Source organism: Camelina sativa, chromosome 6 (assembly GCF_030686135.1).
Source record: "Camelina sativa cultivar CO46 ecotype springtype chromosome 6, ASM3068613v1".
Taxonomy (NCBI): Eukaryota; Viridiplantae; Streptophyta; class Magnoliopsida; order Brassicales; family Brassicaceae; genus Camelina; species Camelina sativa.
The window spans coordinates 25,741,385-25,764,799 of NC_141885.1; the positions used below are offsets into that span (position 1 = coordinate 25,741,385).

The 23,415-nt window shown below is 36.2% G+C and overlaps 3 protein-coding genes across 3 annotated transcripts; all 3 read left to right on the plus strand.

The window, feature by feature from the left end:
* The first annotated feature begins 3,568 nt into the window (after positions 1-3,568).
* Positions 3,569-6,571, plus strand: LOC104793095 (protein TEEBE-like). The gene is made up of 3 exons (XM_010519371.3): positions 3,569-3,769; positions 5,182-5,679; positions 5,888-6,571. Exons 1-3 carry the CDS (start codon positions 3,673-3,675, stop codon positions 6,406-6,408), a joined length of 1,116 nt encoding a protein of 371 aa, XP_010517673.1. The 5' UTR covers positions 3,569-3,672; the 3' UTR covers positions 6,409-6,571.
* Positions 6,572-7,693: 1,122 nt separating this feature from the next.
* Positions 7,694-9,145, plus strand: LOC104793096 (protein TEEBE-like). Its single transcript, XM_010519372.3, has 3 exons — positions 7,694-7,834; positions 7,928-8,425; positions 8,540-9,145. The coding sequence occupies exons 1-3, from the start codon at positions 7,729-7,731 to the stop codon at positions 9,058-9,060; spliced, it is 1,125 nt and encodes a 374-aa protein (XP_010517674.1). The 5' UTR covers positions 7,694-7,728; the 3' UTR covers positions 9,061-9,145.
* A 6,861-nt stretch (positions 9,146-16,006) lies between these two features.
* On the plus strand, positions 16,007-23,056 carry LOC104699389 (insulin-degrading enzyme-like 1, peroxisomal). The gene is made up of 26 exons (XM_087454762.1): positions 16,007-16,479; positions 16,573-16,648; positions 16,823-16,890; positions 16,997-17,088; positions 17,176-17,249; positions 17,332-17,375; positions 17,460-17,511; positions 17,645-17,767; positions 17,872-17,984; positions 18,093-18,255; positions 18,663-18,755; positions 18,901-18,986; positions 19,127-19,213; positions 19,430-19,533; positions 19,833-19,935; positions 20,069-20,164; positions 20,250-20,439; positions 20,787-20,848; positions 20,926-21,030; positions 21,143-21,344; positions 21,420-21,628; positions 21,799-21,923; positions 22,002-22,053; positions 22,138-22,224; positions 22,329-22,451; positions 22,659-23,056. The coding sequence occupies exons 1-26, from the start codon at positions 16,342-16,344 to the stop codon at positions 22,902-22,904; spliced, it is 2,913 nt and encodes a 970-aa protein (XP_087310888.1). The 5' UTR covers positions 16,007-16,341; the 3' UTR covers positions 22,905-23,056.
* Positions 23,057-23,415: the final 359 nt, after the last annotated feature.

Consider the following 23,415-nt stretch of genomic DNA (forward strand, 5'->3'; position numbering starts at 1 on the left):
ATTGGGAATAAATAGAATGAGGAGGAAGAGAGTGGGGTTCACTCACGGGATGGGGTAAAAAAAAAAAAGAATGTGGCTCTTACGGTTAGGCAAATTGTAGGACCCTGCTTTGTCTGACCCGACCACCACCACTCACCACCCCCGTCCCATCGTTTTTTTGTTCATCTTTCTTTCTCTTTTATTCCTCCTGATTATAATTAGTAACTTTTATAACACACTAGCAAACTAGTTTTACTCTAAATAAAACCAAACTAAATTCCAATCCATGTTCATTTCCAAACCAAATACTCCTTTCTAAGACGTTGAACTTCTGGTTTTTCCAAAAAAGAAAAGAAAACTAATAAGCTCTTTGAGTATTCATATATACTCTTCACTATAATGAATACTATTTTTTTTCAGTACACGGCATATAACTAATGTTCGGTTTATTCTGATTGGACATTCATATTTCTCACTAGATGATGAGAGTGCTAATTATGCATATACATTTTCTTGATTGATTAGACGAAACAGTTAAAAAGACAAATCATAAGATGAGCAGCAAGAAAAAAAAAGAGAAGACATAATGATGGAAGCACCTCGTCGCTTTAAACTCGTGAAGAAGGGGAGAAAAGAATGTACCTTAATTGTTTTAAAAATTCGATAGTTTCACCAATGATTACAATGAAAACTAAGTCATTAGCTTATGAATGCTTTACATATCAAACTGACTTTCTGCGTAATCATTTGTGAATATTCATGACTTTTGCTTTCGGAACTCTTAAACGAAGATTATGCCGAGATTTATGCTCTCATCATTACGGATTTGTGGGATGCCGAGTACTATTATTCATAGTTGTTTAGGCTCACCAACCGTACCATCTAATTAGTGTTTTGTGGAAAAATGTTCAATTTTATTCCTCATCAGAAGTTCATTTCGAAACCATGATTTCCTAAACCTTCCTTTTTATTCATAGCTTACGATGTAACTTGATAATTTATATGTATAAACCTTATATTTATGAAAAGTACGTACAACATTCTACCATTATTGACATTGTTTCTATAAAATTGGAAAAGACATAGTGGTTTTTATTATGCTAGCTAGTGATGTCGGTATGTTATAAACTTATATCATGGATTCAGATTATGGTGGTACATATATATGTATGAGATGAAGATGAAAAAGAAAAAAAAATTACAAGCATAAGTACTGGTTTAACTCGTATCATGAATAATGAAATCGAATAAGATACACCGAGCAAGCTAGTTTATCTAGGAGTTATATAAGATTATTATATGTAGAACAATATAAAATATAAAAAAAAAACTAAGAGGAAATGTCAAAAGGACATGACTCGGCTGTCCATCTTGTAGTGTACCAAATGGGGCATGTGGAAGGTTGAAGGAAAGCTATCCCCACTTTTTGTTGATTATTTTCATCATTTTTTTTTCCTATTGCTTTTTCAAAAGAAAGTGATTATATAAAAAAATTCATAGAAATATGTTTTTGGCAGTAATATTGATTGAGACTTAGCTCTCCCTTTATCGGACACATATCATGACCTTTGGATCATGGTCTGTCCCTCTTCTTTTAAGCATTCGTAGATGTCACTTTTCAACATTAATAATTTTCTTGATAATGAAAAAAAACAACAAATTCTATTTTCAAACTAGATTCAATCAAGAGGGCCATGGATCTCCCCGTTTGGAAAAATTAAACCGAAACGGAACGGAGCTCGTAAATTGGGCCTAAATTTTCTGGGCTATAAACTCATGGTGCCAACTGTAGATTTATTGTTACATTGCTTTCATAAATTAGAGGTTTGTATTAAATTAAAACCTTAATTAGAAATAGAATGTACGTACAATCTTTTCTTCTCGTTTGATTATTTCCCCCACGACGATGAAATGGGTCGCTAGATACAGAACCTCAAGCCGGCCGATACATAAGACATATCAAGTTTGGAATGTGCCAAAAAAGTTATACTGTATATATGTGTAACAGTGTGGGTGTAGATTAGATAGATATATAAGCGTAGATATATAACTAACTTCGATCTAAAATTGTTGGTTTCTATATAGTTGCAGTGAAACTAGATACATGCGTAATATGTAAGCAGGATCTATGAGCACAAGCTAGAGTTGAATTTATCTGATGATTGATTCTGAGTTGTTGGTTTATTGACAATTAGGAGGGAGAAAATATTTCTTCATACTTTCTTGTTCTTGGAAGAATTCGATCGTCTTCCACATGGATCCCTTGTTGTTGGTTGACGATTATATATATACGGAAAAGATCGTTGACTTATCATCAAATATTCACATGACGGGATCCCCATTTTCGTATCCATAAATGTTAGCAAGATGTAGAAGACATGAACATGGGAAGACAGCCGAAAGTTGTTGACTCATAAAAAAAAAGCATATAAAAGATAATGAGAAGGGAATAAAGCTCTAGCCGGTTAGTGTCACTCCAGAAGTCATCATATCTGAAATAGTTATCATATATAAATTGATATGATCGATCATACAATGAAGATTCAATCGAAATAATTCACTAGAAAGATCTGAAATAGAGTTTGCAGAGATACATTAGTATTGTTTCTAAGATACATTGTACCCAAAGGACAGAGGAGTGTGTATGTGTGTATGTTGTCAAGTTTGTCTATATGTTATTAATATTTATGAAAGAATCTATAGTTACGTTGGAAACATATTTGTTTCCAGTAGTATTTGACTCGAAGCGCAAATCACGCCGATGAACCGACACAGAGCATTAGTAATCTCGTATACATACACATGTAATTAATGATGTAACTAGTTGCTCCTATTCAAATATCCCAAAAACTAGTTGATAACATGTCAAATTTAATTATCCCCAAAAGAACCGAAAAGTTGTCTCTAGTTTGCTTGAGATTCAAATTACGTAAATACAGAAACTCATTGTCAATTTGTTATAGTTATATTTAAATTGTGTTTCACAACTCATTTAATTATTGTATATATTCATTAACATATATATCAGAAAATATAGCCAACATCCGATCGATACTTAAGAAGTTCATGCATATTTGGCCAAAGAAGAAAAAGAGGTTCATGCATATTGATAGAAAGTGACCTTTTATAATTTCTCTGTGATCTATATTATACACACTAAATGTACACACTAATTAATGTAATCGATACAAAGTATATTAGCTGAAACATTTAATAACGTCGGCCACATGACATAATCACTTATAACTTATAAACTAAATGAATGATTAAACAACGGCCGTTTAATTATATGTCAACATTTGGCGATAAAGCAATTAGCAAGTGGTTTTTGATGAATATGATGAATAATATGGACGGACAGTACGGCCACTACAAACAATGCGGCTAATTTTGTGGGGATATTCTTATTCAACGTGCTAGCTCCTGCTTATCTTTGCTATTATCACCTTCGTATTAATACGTACGGTGCATCGCCGTGTACTATAACATTAATATAACTTTTCTTCCATCATTATATCATTTAATATTTTGAATAATTCCAGAAGACGACGTAAAATTATTAATACGTAGGTCGGCTATATATAGCTCGTAGGAACTTGTGCATATATCACCCATTGTGTTGTACTTAACCTTTTATAAGCGACAATTGCTAGATTTGTTTAGTCGGGCGTCACTTGGCGTAAACAGCTCACGATGTCTCTCATTGTCTCTCTTTGCTTGGTCTTCCTTTGTTCGCTTTGCCATGGCTCTCATAGCTTCACTGCTGCGAAACGGACTCCTCATCTTGATGGTAAGACCACTTCGATTAGTGCCTTAACTATCATGTAGGTCGATGCATGCTATTTGTTTTTTTTTTTTATATGAATAAGAATTCTAGAAAGTAAATGATACTTCTTTTGTTTCAAAATATAAGATGTTTGAGTTAGAACACACATATTAAGAGATAGTTACTTTTAAAATATTTAATCAATTATAAACAAGACTGCATAATATAAAATATAAAATTAATCTAAAAGTTGCATAGAAAATTGGAAACATCCTATATTATGAAACAAAAATACTTCTCTAAACATTATATATAATTAAACGGAGGGAGTATATATGAGCAATAAGATAAAACAGTTTGGCTATTTTTCAATGTTTTTAAAACTGGACCGGTAACTGAACCGGAAAAGCTTCTGGGTGATGAGTTAATATGGTTCGACCGGAGTCAACCGGGTTCAATTGATTGTGATGATATTTTTATAAATAATAGGTATGAATATGTTTTCTATTTTTTCTTTCAATGATTACAACTATGATATAATTGGTTATACCAAATAAAATACTTCAATAATCATAATGTTTTAAAGAAACCTTAAAAAGTAATAAACTCAAAGTGTAACAAACTAACCATTACCAATAAAATATTTTAGTAATCAGTCTTTTCTATTATTACGTACACTAGGGAAAAAAAATGAACACCAAATTGATTATCAAAACTATCTTGATTTTGAAGATTTGTGGTGTGAGTTGCAGAGATTTCAACTAGAAGGAAAAAAACTAGTATGAAAAGTAAAAAGTTCAATTATGGAAATTTTTATTTTAAAAAACCTAACTATTGCTAAGAATAAAGCTAGAAAAAATAATTAATTGCACTCATTTTTACAAAAAAGTTAGAACCCGGTTTTATCCGGTTTAATGGTTCACCGGTTTTTGGATTTTTGGCGGATTGATATAGTTTTTTACCGGTTCAAATTTCTTTGGGTTTTGATATTAACCCAACCCGAGTATGTTGCCGGTTCGCGGGTTAACGTGGTTTGACCGCCGGTCAGGTATGGTAAAATTAATTGGTATTTTAGAGTTTTTAAAGATAAAACTGAAATAAGAAAAAGGATATATATAGCAATATCTTCAGTCACGATCGACTAAATTACTGTATATGGCGTTCAAATAGCCAATATGTGTTCTTTTTATTAATTTATTTTTTCATCAATAAAACTTAACATTACCGGATTACCATATTTGAACATGGACTATGATATAGTAGTGATACTAATATTAATATACTAACCGTTAGAGGTTAGACTATTATTTCGATAATTTTTTATTAGATTGTGGTAAATTAGTGTCATAAGCAACTCCACCAATACCATGTAGATTCATATATTATAGTTTTCACATTTGGTAAAATATGAATTTTTGGTTTTCATATTTGTGCAGGGCTTCTCCCAAATGGAAACTTTGAGCAAATTCCTAACAAATCAAACATGAGAAAGAGGCAAGTAATTGGCAAATACTCTCTTCCCCATTGGGAAATCTCCGGCCACGTAGAGTTAGTCTCCGGTGGTCCGCAACCCGGTGGTTTCTATTTCGCCGTCCCACGTGGAGTCCATGCAGCTAGGCTAGGAAACTTAGCCTCAATATCTCAATACGTGAAAGTGAAGCGTGGGTTGGTCTATTCTCTAACATTTGGTGTTACGAGGACTTGTGCTCAAGACGAGAACATCAGAATCTCAGTGCCCGGTCAGACCAATGAGCTTCCGATCCAAACGTTGTTCAGTACCAATGGTGGTGATACATACGCTTGGGCTTTTAAAGCAACGTCTGACTTGGTTAAGGTCACTTTCCATAACCCTGGTGTTCAAGAAGACCCTAGTTGTGGCCCCCTCGTTGATGCTGTTGCCATCAAGGAGATTTTGCCCCTCCGGTATACCAATGGTATCTTTCAAATCCGGTTAAGTTTGTTCTTTTTCTCATCTAAACCGGTTTAGTATAGTTTTAATTTCCGGTTTGGTTTAACTATATTCAACCGGATTAAACCAAAATCCCACATACACATTTCTTTCACTTTGTTTTTTTTTTTGCAATTTGGTCCTAATCTTTTGAATTGTTTTCTCTTTCACCTCTAACTTGTGTACGTATTCAGGAAACCTTGTGAAAAACGGCGGATTTGAGATCGGTCCACACGTATTCAGCAACTTCTCTACCGGAATCTTAATCCCGGCGAAGATACAAGACCTAATCTCACCGCTTCCGGGATGGATCGTAGAATCTCTAAAACCAATTAAATACATCGATAACCGCCACTTCAAGGTCCCATCAGGTCTTGCAGCAATCGAGATCGTCGCCGGGAGAGAAAGCGCAATCGCTCAGATCATCCGTACCGTTGCCGGTAGAAACTACATCCTCTCGTTCGCGGTTGGGGACGCACACAACGGTTGTCACGGATCGATGATGGTTGAGGCGTTTGCGGGAAAAGCAGCGTTTAAAGTTAAGTTCGATTCAAATGGTAAAGGAGCGTTCAAAGGGGGGCGTTTCGCGTTTCGTGCGGATTCGAACCGCACGAGGCTAACGTTCTATAGTGGGTTTTATCATACCAAGCTTCATGATTTTGGACATCTTTGTGGGCCTGTGCTTGACAATGTTAGGGTTGTCTTGGCCCGTTAAAATTAATTTTATTATAATTACATAAACTATATAATAAATACTACAATATTCTCTATTCGTTGAAATTAAGACATTATAAAGTCGGTGTTTCGATTTCAGTTACATTTTCTGTATACTTCTGTAAACATATATTTAAATAGTAATATTAATGTTTCTTGATCCAGTAAATATTGCATGTTAATTATATTGTTACCTTTCGTATTTGGCAAACAAAAAATAGCATAAAATTACATTTAAACTAAACAGTCTGAAAGGAGATTTTAAATCTGTGGATCAGATAGATTACAAAGAGGTAAACGTGACAAAAATAAAAATTAGACTCAAATTAATTTAAAAACCACAAATAAAGTCAAACCAAAAGCTTATATTTTCTTTGGACGTAAAATTGACTTGAAGAGCAAATCATGGCGATGATTAATGATTAATCAGCGGAGACCATATGTGGACTGCCTTTCATGTCTCTCGTGTATACACACACACATGCGCATTTAATCGTAAATCTCACTTGACTGTTTTCTTTGTTTAAACGTTAACTTCTTATATAATATGTTTAACAGCACACACTATATTATTACGTCGATTGCAGATAAAGAACCAAAAAGATAGATATGTTTCTATTACGTTATATGTTACAATGTGTATACAGTAATTGCAAACTTAGATGAACATAAACATTTACCTAGATTTCGAAATTTTCAATTTGTGGTCAGCGTATGTCCATGATGCATGGTGCATCATCTAAATCGAATCCAGCGCCAGTTAACAACAATATGATATCCACTAGTTAGACTTTCTTATTTATGACATCAATATCGCTCGTGATGAATTACCAATCAAATCGTCTCTCTGTTAACAGAAAACTCGTGCTTGGAAGCTTCTTCACATTTTTTTCAGCGTCACATCTGTTATGTCTTGATAACCTCATTTTTTTAATAATCAACCACATCTGATATATCTCACTGCACATACTAACTACAATTGATTTCTGTAAAGTACTAATTAGTAATATATTCGATCTTTTATAATCGACAGACAATGAGTCATACATTGCGGCTCGTAAGGTGCGGTCTTCAACGTGGTTCGAGTTTCCCTTCGTATACGTCTACAACAACCTTCTTTACATTTTTTTTTTTTGAACGAAAACAACAACCTTCTTTACATAAACAACATTTTATTGTATATTTCCAAAAATGTACATGCTGCTGCTTCCTCTTGGTTTCCTATGTTATTTATAAAATCTCATGTGATAAGTATGACCCCTATATATATAGCCCACATGACCCTCATTGAAATAGGCGAACTAATTAATACGTCTTTAAAATGTCTATCTATCACTCTCTTTGCTTTCTCCTCCTCCTCTCTCTCTGCCATGGCTCTTCCAGCCTCCGACCACAACCACGACCACGTAGAATTCCTCATCTAGACGGTAAGACAATCAAATGAAGTTGTCATATTAATTTTTACATATCAGTTAATCCCATACTTATTACATTTGTGGTTTCCATGCATATATTTATAGGGCTTCTCCCAAATGGAAACTTCGAGCAAACCCCTCTCAAATCACACATGAAGGGTCGACAAATAATCGGCGCTAACTCTCTCCCTCATTGGCAAATCGCCGGCCACGTGGAGCTAGTCTCCGGTGGACCTCAGCCGGGAGGATTCTATTTTCCAGTCCCTCGTGGAGTCCACGCGGTTAGACTAGGAAACTTAGGCACCATCTCTCAGGATGTGAAAGTGAAGCGTGGCCTAGTCTACGCTCTAACGTTCGGAGCCACTAGAACTTGTGCTCAGGACGAGAATATCAAAGTCTCTGTGCCTGGTCAGGCCAATGAGCTTCCGATACAGACCGTCTTTAGCTCAGATGGTGGAGACACTTACGCTTGGGCTTTCATGGCAATGTCCGATGTGGTTAAGGTCACTTTCCATAACCCTGGTGTTCAAGAAGACCACACCTGTGGTCCTCTCTTGGATGTTGTCGCTATCAAGGAGATTCTTCCTCTCAGGTATACCAGAGGTAAATCAGTTAAACATATCCGGTTTACTTTATATATGTTTTGTAACTTGTATGGGTCCTTATGTTTTAGCTTTGTGATTAATTCAGCCTGTAACTTTGTTTTTGCCATCTTAGGTAACTTGGTGAAAAATGGAGGGTTCGAGATTGGTCCACACGTTTTCGCTAATTTCTCAACCGGAATCTTGATTCCGGCAAGAATTCAAGATTTGATCTCCCCGCTTCCAGGATGGATCGTTGAGTCCCTCAAACCAGTGAAATACATCGATAGGCGTCATTTTAAGGTTCCTTATGGACAGGCAGCCGTTGAGCTCGTTGCCGGAAGAGAAAGTGCAATCGCTCAGATCATCCGTACCGTCGTTGGTAAAGCATACATCCTTTCATACGCGGTCGGCGATGCGCAAAACGGCTGTCACGGGTCGATGATGGTGGAAGCGTTCGTGGGAAGAGAGCCATTTAAGCTTTCTTTTATGTCGAAAGGTAAAGGAGAGTTCAAAACAGGGCATTTCAGGTTTGTTGCCGAATCGAACCGAACGAGGCTAACATTTTATAGTGCGTTTTATCATACTAAGCTTCATGATTTTGGCCATCTTTGTGGGCCTGTTCTTGATAGCGTTGTTGTTCTTCCCTCCCATTAACAATGTGTCGGTCATAATTCTTAATAGACTGAATATTTATAATTATTACAATAAGAAGAAACATGATATTTATATTCGTAAGGAATTTGTGGTTGCACTATACATTTTCTTATTGTTAAATGTTATTCGTGTAACTCATACCAGTGATGCAGAAATTATATCTAATATATATGTATGGAAATTCAATGGAAGTTGTTAAATGAAGGATGAAAGAGATTTTGACCTTAGCAAAGATGATTTGTACTGGTTGAGCGATGATCCAAGTACAGTACTCGGGATCTATATAGAAAAAACAACAACAACAAGGAGGTCTTTAATGTTCACATGGAAAGTGATATATTTTTTGCCCCCTCAAACATACAACTTGAATTCGGGACAGCTATTCGAAATCTTAGTGAAAGACTGGATTTGTTATCTCATGTTTGCTTTTCGTGAAAAAATACCAATTGAAGTGGAGGGTTTCTTCAAACAACAAGGAGCTGGGTCAACTATTCAATCAAATAATATTGAGCATGTTTCCCATCTCTTCTCGAGAAACAAGTGGGCTATTTCTTTGCAAAATTGTGCTCAATTTCATATGTGGCAATTCCACCAAGATCTCTTCGTTAGTTGGGGGAAGAATCCGCACGAATCGGATTTTTTTAGGAAAATATCGAGAGAGAATTGGATTTGGTTAGACAATGTGTGGTTGGTAAACAAGGATAGATTTTTTAGCAAGGTACGAAATGTATCGTCAAATATTCAATATGATTCTACAAGATCTAGTTTCGTTCAAGTAACGGATTCTAGCCAATTGAACGGATCTTCTGATCAATTCATAGATCCTTTCGATTCCATTAGTAATGAGGATTCGGAATATCACACATTGATCAATCAAAGAGAGATTCAACAACTAAAAGAAAGATCGATTCTTTTGGATCCTTCCTTTATTCAAACGGAAGGAAGAGAGATAGAATCAGACCGATTCCCTAAATACCTTTCTGGCTATTCCTCAATGCCCCGGCTATTCACGGAACGTGAGAAGCGGATGAATAATCATCTGCTTCCGGAAGAAAGCGAAGAATTTCTTGGGAATCCTACAAGAGCCATTCGTTCTTTTTTCTCTGACAGATGGTCAGAACTTCATCTGGGTTCGAATCCTACTGAGAGGTCCACTAGGGATCAGAAATTGTTGAAGAAAGAACAAGATGTTTCTTTTGTCCCTTCCAGGCGATCGGAAAATAAAGAAATAGTTAATATATTCAAGATAATTACGTATTTACAAAATACCGTCTCAATTCATCCTATTTCATCAGATATGGGATGTGATATGGTTCCGAAGGATGAACTGGATATGGACAGTTCCAATAAGATTTCATTCTTGAACAAAAATCCATTTTTTGATTTATTTCATCTATTCCATGAACGGAAGAGGGGGGATACACGTTACGCCACGAGTCAGAAGAGAGATTTCAAGAAATGGCAGATCTATTCACTCTATCAATAACCGAGCCGGATCTGGTGTATCATAAGGGATTTGCCTTTTCTATTGATTCCTACGGATTGGATCAAAGACAATTCTTGAAGGAGGTTTTCAACTTCAGGGATGAATCGAAAAAGAAATCTTTATTGGTTCTACCTCCTATTTTTTATGAAGAAAATGAATCTTTTTATCGAAGGATCAGAAAAAATTTGGTATGGATCTCCTGCGGGAATTATTTGGAAAATCCAAAAAGAGTGGTATTTGCTAGCAACAACATAATGGAGGCAGTCAATCAATATAGATTGATCCGAAATATGATTCAAATCCAATTCCAATATAGTCCCTATGGGTACATAAGAAATGTATTGAATCGATTCTTTTTAATGAAGAGACCTGATCGCAACTTCGAATATGGAATTCAAAGAGATCTGATAGGAAATGATACTCTGAATCATAGAACTATAATGAAAGATACGATCAACCAACATTTATCGAATTTGAAAAAGAGTCAGAAGAAATGGTTCGAGCCTCTTATTTTTTTTTCTCAAACCGAGAGATCCATAAATCGGGATCCTAATGCATATAGATACAAATGGTCCAATGGGAGCACGAATTTCCAGGAGCATTTGGAACATTTCGTTTCTGAGCGGAAGAGCCGTTTTCAAGTATTGTTCGATCAATTATGTATTAATCAATATTCGATTGATTGGTCTGAGGTTATTGATAAAAAAGATTTGTCTAAGTCACTTCGTTTCTTTTTGTCTAAGTTACTTCGTTTCTTTTTGTCCAAGTTACTTCTTTTTTTGTCCAAGTTACTTCTCTTTTTGTCTAACTCACTTCCTTTTTTCTTTGTGAGTTTCGAGAATATCCCCATTCATAGGTCTGAGATCCACATCTATGAATTGAAAGGTCCGAACGATCAACTCTGCAATCAGTTGTTAGAATCAATAGGTCTTCAAATCGTTTATTTGAAAAAATTGAAACCCTTTTTATTGGATGATCATAATACTTCTCAAAAATCGAAATTCTTGATCAATGGAGGAACAATATCACCATTTTTGTTCAATAAAATACCAAAGTGGATGATTGACTCATTCCATACTAGAAAGAATCGCAGGAAATCTTTTGATAACACGGATTCCTATTTCTCAATCGTATCCCACGATCAAGAAAATTGGCTGAATCCCGTGAAACCATTTCAGAGAAGTTCATTGATATCTTCTTTTTCTAAAGCAAATCGACTTTGATTCTTGAATAATCCACATCACTTCTGCTTCTATTGTAACAAAAGATTCCCTTTTTATGTGGAAAAGGCCCGTCTCAATAATTCTGATTTTACGTATGGACAATTCCTCACTATCTTGTTCATTCACAACAAAATATTTTCTTCGTGCGGTGGTAAAAAAAAAATGCTTTTTTTGGAGAGAGATACTATTTCACCTTCGTCAATCGAGTCACAGGTATCTAACATATTCATATCTAACGATTTTCCACAAAGTGGTGACGAAAGGTATAACTTGTACAAATCTTTCCATTTTCCAATTCGATCCGATCCATTAGTTCGTAGAGCTATTTACTCGATTGCAGACATTTCTGGAACACCTCTAATAGAGGGACAAAGAGTCAATTTTGAAAGAACGTATTGTCAAACTCTTTCAGATATGAATCTATCCGATTCAGAAGAGAAGAGCTTGCATCAGTATCTCAATTTCAATTCAAACATGGGTTTGATTCACACTCCATGTTCTGAGAAATATTTACAGAGGAAAAAACGGAGTCTTTGCCTAAAAAAATGCGTTGACAAAGGGCAGATGGATAGAACCTTTCAACGAGATAGTGCTTTTTCAACCCTCTCAAAATGGAATCTATTCCAAACATATATGCCATGGTTCTTTACTTCGACAAGGTACAAATATCTAAATTTGATATTTTTGGATACTTTTTCAGACCTATTGCGGATACTAAGTAGCAGTCAAAAATTTGTATCCATTTTTCATGATATTATGCATGGATTAGATATATCATGGCGAATTCTTCAGAAAAAATTGTGTCTTCCACAAAGGAATCTGATAAGTGAGATTTCGAGTAAGTCTTTACATAATCTTCTTCTGTCCGAAGAAATGATTCATCGAAATAATGAGTCATCATTGATATCGACACATCTGAGATCGCCAAATGTTCATGAGGTCCTCTATTCAATCCTTTTCCTTCTTCTTGTTGCTGGATATATCGTTCGTACACATCTTCTCTTTGTTTCCCGAGCCTATAGTGAGTTACAGACAGAGTTCGAAAAGATCAAATCTTTGATGATTCCATCATACATGATTGAGTTGCGAAAACTTCTGGATAGGTATCCTACATCTGAACTGAATTCTTTCTGGTTAAAGAATCTTTTTCTAGATGCTCTGGAATAATTAGGAGATTGTCTAGAAGAAATACGGGGTTCTGGTGGCAACATGCTATGGGGGTGGTGATCCCGCTTATGGGGTCAAATCAATACGTTCTAAGAAGAAAGATTTGAAAAAAAATTTCATCGATATCATCGATCTCATAAGTATCATACCAAATCCCATCAATCGAATCACTTTTTCGAGAAATACGAGACATCTAAGTTATACAAGTAAAGAGATCTATTCATTGATAAGAAAAAGAAAAAACGTGAGCGGTGATTGGATTGATGATAAAATAGAATCCTGGGTCGTGAACAGTGATTCGATTGATGATAAAGAAAGAGAATTCTTGGTTCAGTTCTCCACCTTAAGGGCAGAAAAAAGGATTGATTAAATTCTATTGAGTCTGACTCATAGTGATCATTTATCAAAGAATGACTCTGGTTATCAAATGATTGAACAACCGGGAACAATTTACTTACGATACTTAGTTGACATTCATAAAAAGTATCTAATCAATTATGAGTTTAATACATCCTGTTTAGCAGAAAGACGGATATTCCTTGCTCATTATCAGACAATCACTTATTCACAAACTTCGTGTGGGGCTAATAGTTTTCATTTCCCGTCTCATGGAAAACCCTTTTCGCTCCGCTTAGCCCTATCCCCCTCTAGGAGTATTTTAGTGATAGGTTCTATAGGAACTGGACGATCCTATTTGGTCAAATACCTAGCGACAAACTCCTATGTTCCTTTCATTACAGTATTTCTGAACAAGTTCCTGGATAACAAGCCGAAAGGTTTTTTTATTGATGATATCGATATTGATGATAGTGACGATATTGATGCTAGTAACGATATTGATCGTGAACTTGATACGGAGCGGGAGCTTCTAACTATGATGAATGCGCTAACTATGGATATGATGTTGGAAATAGACCGATTTTATATCACCCTTCAATTCGAATTAGCAAAAGCAATGTCTCCTTGCATAATATGGATTCCAAACATTCATGATCTTGATGTGAATGAGTCGAGTTACTTAGCCCTCGGTCTATTGGTGAACTCGTTCTCCAGGGATTGTGAAAGATGTTCCACTAGAAATATTCTTGTTATTGCTTCGACTCATATTCCCCAAAAAGTGGATCCCGCTCTAATAGCCCCGAATAAATTAAATACATGCATTAAAATACGAAGGCTTCTTATTCCACAACAACGAAAGCACTTTTTCACTCTTTCCTACACTAGGGGATTTCACTTGGAAAAGAAAATGTTCCATACTAATGGATTCGAGTCTATAACCATGGGTTCCAGTGCACGAGATCTTGTAGCACTTACCAATGAGGCCCTATCAATTAGTATTACACAGAAGAAATCAATTATAGACACTAATACAATTAGATCTGCTCTTCATAGACAAACTTGGGATTTGCGATCCCAGGTAAGATCGGTTCAGGATCATGGGATCCTTTTCTATCAGATAGGAAGGGCTGTTGCACAAAATGTACTTATAAGTAATTGCCCCATAGATCCTATATCTATTTATATGAAGAAGAAATCATGTAACGAAGGGGATTCTTATTTGTACAAATGGTACTTCGAGCTTGGAACGAGCATGAAGAAATTCACGATACTTCTTTATCTTTTGAGTTGTTCTGCCGGATCGGTCGCTCAAGACCTTTGGTCTCTACCCGTACCCGATGAAAAAAATAGGATCACTTCTTATGGATTCATTGAGAATGATTCGGATCTAGTTCATGGCCTATTAGAAGTGCAAGGCGCTTTGGTGGGATCCTCACAGACAGAAAAAGATTGCAGTCAGTTTGATAATGATCGAGTGACATTGCTTTTTCGCTCCGAACCAAGGGATCCCTTATATATGATGCAAGATGGATCTTGTTCTATCGTTGATCAGAGATTTCTCTATGAAAAATACGAATCGGAGTTTGAAGAAGGGGAAGGAGTCCTCGACCCGCAACAGATAGAGGAGGATTTATTCAATCACATAGTTTGGGCTCCTAGAATATGGCGCCCTCGGGGCTTTCTATTTGATTGTATCGAAAGGCCTAATGAATTGGGATTTTCCTATTTGGCCGGGTCATTTCGGGGCAAGCGGATCATTTATGATGAAAAGTATGAGCTTCAAGAGAATGATTCGGAGTTCTTGCAGAGCGGAACCATGCAGTACCAGAGACGAGATAGGTCTTCCAAAGAACAAGGCTCTTTAGAATAAGCCAATTCATTTGGGACCCCGCAGATCCACTCTTTTTCCTATTCAAAGATCAACCCTTTGTCTCTGTGTTTTCACATCGAGAATTCTTTGCAGATGAAGAGATGTCAAAGGGGCTTCTTACTTCCCAAACGGATCCTCCTATATCTATATATAAACGCTGGTTTATCAAGAATACGCAAGAAAAGCACTTCGAATTGTTGATTCAGCGCCAGAGATGGCTTAGAACCAATAGTTCATTATCTAAATCTAATGGATTTTTCCGTTCTAATACTCGATCCGAGAGTTATCAGTATTTATCAAATCTGTTCCTATCTAACGGAACGCTATTGGATCGAATGACAAAGACATTGTTGAAAAAAAGATGGCTTTTCTCGGATGAAATGAAAACAGGATTCATGTAATGTAACAGGAGAAAGGTTTCCCATTACTTAACCGGAAAGATATGTGGCCATGAAATAGGGATTAAGTAGAACGGAATTGACTGGGTGGTAGAGTTGTAGAAACACTTGTTTCTTCCACTTAGCTCCATGGAACAATATGCTACTACTGAAACATGGAAGAATTGAAATCTTAGATCAAAACACTGTGTATGGATGGTATGAACCAAATGTCAATTGGTTTTGTATTCTAAGACGAAATCTTAATACAAAATCTTGATCCTTGATAGACTTCACTTATGTTAATGATATATCTTGGCCCCCTCAAACATACAATATATTGCTCTTTTCACCAAATCTTGATCCCGCCACATCATGCATGATGCATCCATATAAATATATTGGTATTGCTAAAATATATGACAGATTCAAAGTGAAGTCTGAAATTAAAACATACTTATTCTATGGCCTCTTTACTCTTTATGGAATATATTCATGATAAAAAAATGACTTAGGTTTGTTTGTGCTACGCTGTTGGATTCGAATGACGTGGCTATACCTAAACCGTCGATAATATTCAGACGTAGACATTAGCACAGTAGATAAATTCCTATATTCCTCTGTATTTTTCTCTGACTCTCTGAACAGAGAAGAAAAAAACAGACGCCGGAAAAAGCGAGATAGAGAGAGAGAGAGAGAGCGAAGACGACCCACCGGAGACGAAACATATCAATCCTAATCGAAAACGAGATAGAGAGAGAGAGAGAGCGAAGACGACCCACCGGAGACGAAACATATCAATCCTAATCGAAAACGAAGATGGCCGTCGAGAAATCGAACACGAGGGTGCAAGGTGTTGAGATACTGAAGCCACGTACGGACAGCAGAGACTACCGGATGATTGTCCTCAAGAACTTGCTCCAGGTCCTGTTGATCAGCGATCCCGATACGGATAAGGTTCGAGATCCCTAACGGTTTGAATTGCGATATTTGTTTATTTAACTTTGGATTTGTTTACTGATTCGGTTGAGTTTGATTCTTTTCTTCAAGTGTGCTGCTTCAATGAGCGTTAGTGTTGGATCTTTCTCTGACCCACAAGGATTAGAAGGGCTAGCTCACTTCTTAGGTACGTTGATTTTGAAAGTTTTGTTACTTTTCTCAAGTAGATTTCGAATGTTTACCATCTTAATTCGTGTGTGTTCTATAGTTATTTGCCATGGAATGATTTAATCATTGTGCTGTCTCAGTGGTTAAATCTAGTTCCAATATGTTTGTTGTGGGTTTTTTTTTTGGTTGATAGAGCATATGCTATTTTATGCAAGTGAGAAGTATCCGGAGGAAGATAGTTACTCCAAGTACATCACAGAGGTAGTATATATATATCCGTACAATTTTCCGGGGTTTGAACTCAAACATACTCGAAGTTGTTCTTTATTTCACTCGATATAATAAATAAGGAATTTTCTTGGTGTAGCATGGAGGCAGCACAAATGCGTATACTGCCTCTGAAGAGACAAACTACCATTTCGATGTTAATGCTGACTGTTTCGTTGAGGCTTTAGACAGGTATAGTTGGTGTTTTAATTACTCTTGCTAGCTAATCTTCTCTAATCTTTTACCTCTGTAAGATTCTTATGTGGCTGTTTAAATCAGATTTGCTCAGTTCTTTATCAAACCACTAATGTCCGCTGATGCCACCATGAGAGAGATTAAGGCTGTTGACTCAGGTTTGCTGGCTTTTATTCGCTTTACGTTTATCTTGCTGCTGTTTGTGAACTAAACAGGTTATAACCAGTTTTCTTTATCCAGAGAATCAGAAAAACTTACTCTCTGATGGTTGGCGAATGCGACAGGTATAACTCTAGTCTAAAGAACAATTATCAGAGTTAGTTGTATGTATATGACTCAATTTTTTATTTTCATTTTCTTGGTAACAGTTACAGAAACATCTTAGCAAAGAAGACCATCCATATCACAAGTTTAGCACAGGTCTATGTTACAATTTTCTTACTGTTATTGCTGTTGACTGCCATTCATGGAATGAGATGTATTTCATTAAAATGAATAGTCAGTTGTGATTCCAGTATTTTTCTCATGCTAAACAAGTGTGGTTTGTGCTTAGGGAACATGGATACACTTCATGTACGACCCCAAGCGAAAGGAGTGGATACAAGGAGTGAGCTTATTAAATTCTATGAGGAACATTATTCTGCCAACATAATGCATCTGGTTGTTTATGGGAAGGGTATGTTTTGGTGCTAACGCGAAACTCAAATTTCCTTTTATAAGGAGATAAAAATGTTTAAATAGGTAACACCTGTGCTAATGGTTTTCTCTGAATGTTTTCAGAAAGCCTTGATAAAATTCAAGATCTTGTGGAAGGGATGTTCCAGGAAATCCAAAACACCAACAAAGTCGTCCCTAGATTTCCTGGGCAGCCATGTACTGATGACCATTTACAGGTTTTTTTTCCTTCTGTAAATTTAAAATATATTTTGACATGAAGATGTATCATGCTAGAATGTTTATGAGGTGGTCTTTTTGGTGCTGTTGTATTATTTTGGTTTTAGATTCTCGTGAAGGCTGTTCCTATAAAGCAAGGACACAAACTAGGTGTTTCATGGCCTGTAACGCCTAGCATTCACCATTATGAAGAAGGACTAAGCCAGTACCTTGGCCATCTCATTGGCCATGAGGGAGAAGGGAGTTTGTTCCATGCCCTAAAAACCTTGGGTAGGTTTTCTATGGGTCACACATCAAGTGCAATCTTCAATCTCCTTCTCTTACTACTTGAAATGTGACAATACTCTTTTGAGGTTCCCTAAAAGATGATTTAGAAATTTTCTTGAGAAAATTTTGAAGTTTTAGTTGTCGATGATATTGATAAAATATATATTTTTTTTCTGGTATCTCGGCATGGAGTGTAGCCTAGAGTTACCCAACTAATATTTAAATAGAGTAGCGTGGGGGATTTTATAGAATCATTTAAAGAAAGTGGGCGTGTATGTCTTCTAGAGAGTTACATTCTAGTCACGTGAACAAACTTCTTAGATGGGACAGGTTGCTGCTGTTATTCCGGTAAGAAACATGCTAAATTACTCCATCTAATAGTCTGGCTTATTTCTTCTTATTGCTTGCAGGTTGGGCGACGGGACTGTCTGCTGGTGAAGGAGAGTGGACTCTAGATTATTCTTTCTTCAATGTTTCGATTGATCTTACTGATGCTGGCCATGGTGGGTTTCCCTATTCTATTTTTTTCATTCTAGGAAGTTCACAACAGTCTTTCTTCTTTCTTTTGTTGGATAGAGAGTATGTGTGTGTTTGGTGTTTTGTAACTACTTGATTTATTCCTTGGTTTTCTCCTTGGTGGGTTTACAGAGCATATGCAAGAGATTTTAGGGTTGCTGTTCAACTACATTCAGCTATTACAACAGACCGGTGTTTGCCAGTGGATTTTTGATGAGGTATGGATATATTAACTTGTTAAGCTACATTCTAATTTATTGCTACCAATAGGTTAAGATTGTCATTTTCCATTTTTCTTCCTGTTTTATTGACCATTTGACTTTAATATTTGCTAATACATCGTTTATTGCCATTGAAGCTCTCAGCTATTTGTGAGACGAAATTTCATTATCAAGACAAAACACCACCAATGTCCTATATAGTGGATATTGCATCAAACATGCAGGTAATAATTTAGCTCTTTTGCTTTTGTGTAAGCTTAATTTCTTATACATGCTTCCTCTGCTACCATGTCATCAATCGTTTCTTCAATGAATTGTGCATATGAAGTTATGTAATGTGACTAAATTTTTGTAATTTTTTTCTTTAAAGAACCTAAGCTCATGGCTAAGAAATAACAGTTCTTTAAAAATATTCCGTATGCTTTGCAATTACTTTGCAGATATATCCTACCAAAGATTGGCTGGTTGGATCATCGCTGCCTACTAAATTCAATCCAGCTACTGTACAAAAGGTTGTCGATGAGCTTTCTCCATGTAATGTTCGGTAAGTCTGTGGTCTTTAAGAGTTGTACTTTGCATACATTAATCTTATTATGGGTAGCTAGCTACTATACAATAAACATATGATTGAGTCATGGGTTTTCTTCCATTTATTCTGAAAATAATTGAGGATGGCATGGACGCTTTTATTGCTATTGATATATGATGGTTAATTTATGTACTGTTCCCGCAATTAGCTTTTCTGCAGTTTACTTGACCAACATGTTAGTAGAGTTTACTTGTTAAAGCACAACATAGAGGAGTTGTTTCCAAAAAATCTTGCTATTGTTATTGCTTTTGTAGAATTTTATGGGAATCACAGAAATTTGAAGGACAAACTGACAAGGCTGAGCCATGGTATAACACTGCCTATTCTCTTGAGAAGATAACCAGCTCCACCATTCAGGTTCACTTTTTGATATGTTATACTAGCTTGAAACGTTTCATTAATTTTCGAAGCAACTACTACCTCCACTCAAGTTTTGTTTGAACAATTTTTTTCCGTAATATCTTTTTGGATTTGTGTTAAATAATTACAGGAATGGGTTCTGTCTGCCCCTGATGTAAATCTTCATTTACCAGCGCCTAATGTCTTTATTCCTACGGATTTTTCATTAAAGGATGCTAAAGAAAAGGTTCAATTTCACAGCATAAATCAGAAGATATTTTTAATTTGTGATGCATGAAGCGGTCATCTTATGTGATCAAGTTCTGGAACAGGAATCCATTCCAGTTCTGTTAAGAAAGACTCCATTCTCAAGAATGTGGTACAAGCCAGATACAATGTTCTCGAAACCAAAGGCATATGTTAAGATGGATTTCAACTGCCCACTTGCAGTCAGCTCTCCTGACGCAGCAGTTCTTACTGATATTTTTACACGGTTGCTGATGGACTATTTGAATGAATACGGTAAGATTTGTCGATTCATCTCTCAGTATATTCGTTTCAACTAGGGATTTTCTCTAGGCTTAAGTTGAACCAAGTTTCTGAAATTGGTAAATATTTCCAATAAGCAGTAAGCACCAAAACTTGTCTCATTCATACTATTTCCATATTACATGCTGTCGATTGAGCATTTCTTGTACCTTTTGACAATGTCATTCATACTTTCGAGTTTTCTGCTTTGTTTTGCATCTTCGCCGTATGTCTTGAAGACAAACGAAGAGTAGTATAAATAAGTAAAATAAAATGACTGAGTACAAAGCTTCTATTTTGATGAAACTGTCCCATTATTCTTTACTTTTTTCATGTTGTAGCTTATTATGCACAAGTTGCTGGTCTTTACTATGGAGTGAGCCTTTCGGACAATGGTTTCGAGGTGAGTTTGACATTTACCACATGTTATACTGAATTCTTTTTCTCTTCTGTTTTCTGAGTACCTGTATTTGTTCCCAGTTGACCCTTCTTGGTTATAATCACAAATTGAGGATATTGTTGGAAACTGTTGTTGCAAAGATAGCAAATTTTGAAGTAAAACCTGACCGATTTGCTGTTATCAAGGTAACCATGTCAGACTTCGTCCCTTTTTATAACTCCACTTAATAGTTGAACGTCCGTCTGCTGTACCAGAATGATTGAATCTGTGTTATTCTGTTTCCGTATCCATTACTAGGAAACTGTCACAAAGGAGTATCAAAATTACAAATTTCGACAGCCATATCACCAAGCAATGTATTACTGCTCACTGATATTACAAGATCAAACCTGGCCTTGGACAGAGGAACTGGATGTCCTCTCTCATATGGAAGCTGAAGACGTAGCTAAGTTTGTTCCAATGTTGTTATCAAGGACATTTATTGAGTGTTATATAGCAGGTATCAACATTTTGCTGGGACGTTTTCTGTTTTTGTCCGTCTTTGGTGTTCGTATACTCATATACTTCATTTCAGGTAATGTGGAGAATAAGGAAGCTGAGTCAATGGTCAATCATATTGAAGATGTTCTTTTTAATGAACCAAAACCGATTTGCCGACCTTTGTTCCCATCCCAGCACCTCACTAACAGGGTTGTCAAGCTCGAAAATGGAATGAAGTATTTCTACCACCAAGATGGCTCAAACCCCAGTGATGAAAATTCTGCGCTAGTGCACTATATTCAGGTAATTCCTTGTTCAGATTTAGAAGGCAGCTTTGAAATCATTTCTTGGTATTTACCGTTTTTTACGTCTTCTTTGGAGTTTGTTCGTGTAGATCTCGGTGTTATCTTAGAACATATTTCCCGAGATCTCATATTGTTTTGGCTAACTGTAACGTTGGTTGCCACAAACAGGTTCATAGAGATGACTTTGCCATGAATATTAAACTTCAGTTATTCGGTCTTGTTGCAAAGCAAGCCACCTTTCATCAACTTAGAACAGTCGAGCAACTTGGTTATATCACTGCACTTGCTCAGAGGTACACTGAAATTGTCCTTGTGTTTCCTAATATAATCCCCTGAATTCTGTTTAATCGCGTTTTTTTTTTATTACTTAGGAACGATTCTGGCATTTACGGTGTACAGTTCATTATCCAGTCCTCAGTTAAGGTACCAAAACATTCAGCCATCTCTGTCATATTTCTAATTAAGGCTCATATCCTTAAATTGCTAGAGGGTATAAATCTTCAATAGGGCCCTGGACATATTGATTCGAGGGTGGAGTCATTACTGAAGAACTTTGAGAGTAAACTTTACGAGATGAGTGATGAGGATTTCAATGTAAGATTGGTCAAGTAGTTAGTGATATTTCTCAGTTAATCTAGCTATGCAATATGATTATTCAACCAACGCTATTAACTGATATGAATTACGCTTTTCCCTAGAGCAATGTAACAGCTCTAATAGACATGAAGCTTGAAAAACACAAGAACTTGAAGGAGGAATCCCGGTTTTACTGGCGAGAGATTCAAAGTGGAACACTCAAATTTAACCGTAAAGAGGCAGAGGTACAGGAAACAGCTTCCTTTTTCTTCTAAATTTTCTCTTAAACTAAGAAAAACGCCTCTAGGATCAACACCTGGTTGATCCACATGACCCATGCATATATATACTTCTTCGAATAGTTGTATCACTTCTGTAATTAAGTTCAAGTAGGTATGAAGTTTTTTGAGAGCGATCTGATAGATGAGAGAATGGGGTTATTTTGTGGGCAGGTCGCTGCGCTGAAGCAGCTTCAGAAGCAAGAGTTGATAGATTTCTTCGACGAATACATAAAGGTTGGAGCAGAAAAGAAGAAATCGCTGAGCATAAGAGTATACGGGAGCCAGCATTTGAAGGAAATGGCAAGTGACAAAAACGAAGTCCCATCACCATGTGTTGAAATCGAAGACATTGTTGGTTTCAGAAAGTCCCAACCTCTTCATGGGTCGTTCAGGGGATGCGGACAACCCAAACTGTGAGGGCTGACGAAACTCAGTTCTTTATACAAAGACAAAGATGAAGACGATATTGTTTTTTTCTTTTATCCTTTTCCTTGTTGTAATACTAAATATCTAGGCGAATCTTAAATTGTTCAAAACAGAGTTTCAATAATCTAGAGAATGATCAAAAAGCGGAGAAAAATATTGATTACTACTGGCTTAGTCTTGTAGACTATATAGCATTGGGACAAAATAGCAAGAAACTGACTGAGATGGGATGATGCAGAGGGACTGACTATACAAACTACAAAGCCACTTTTGTTCGTCAATTCATATAACGTTTTCGTCAAATAAATTCTTAAATAAACCCGAGGCAAAGGGAGGGGGGCTCATAAGCTGATTATGTTACTCTCCAAATTCACTATAATTGTCTCTTTTGATAAATCTCTCAAATAATACAATTACAAATTATGGCAATGTAAGAGATGAATGTTGTTGATATAAGAGAAACGTACGTAAATCTTCAACCTCGTAGGCCCGCTCAAGTAAA

Coding starts and splice junctions, on each gene's coding strand:
- LOC104793095 (XM_010519371.3), top strand. CDS start 3,673: ATGTCTCTCATTGTCTCTCTTTGCTTGGTCTTCCTTTGTTCGCTTTGC. Junction 3,770..5,181: donor ACGGACTCCTCATCTTGATG/GTAAGACCACTT, acceptor ATATTTGTGCAG/GGCTTCTCCCAAATGGAAAC. Junction 5,680..5,887: donor GCCCCTCCGGTATACCAATG/GTATCTTTCAAA, acceptor GTACGTATTCAG/GAAACCTTGTGAAAAACGGC.
- LOC104793096 (XM_010519372.3), top strand. CDS start 7,729: ATGTCTATCTATCACTCTCTTTGCTTTCTCCTCCTCCTCTCTCTCTGC. Junction 7,835..7,927: donor TAGAATTCCTCATCTAGACG/GTAAGACAATCA, acceptor ATATATTTATAG/GGCTTCTCCCAAATGGAAAC. Junction 8,426..8,539: donor TCCTCTCAGGTATACCAGAG/GTAAATCAGTTA, acceptor TTGCCATCTTAG/GTAACTTGGTGAAAAATGGA.
- LOC104699389 (XM_087454762.1), top strand. CDS start 16,342: ATGGCCGTCGAGAAATCGAACACGAGGGTGCAAGGTGTTGAGATACTG. Junction 21,031..21,142: donor ACCGATTTGCTGTTATCAAG/GTAACCATGTCA, acceptor ATCCATTACTAG/GAAACTGTCACAAAGGAGTA. Junction 22,054..22,137: donor TTATCCAGTCCTCAGTTAAG/GTACCAAAACAT, acceptor AATCTTCAATAG/GGCCCTGGACATATTGATTC.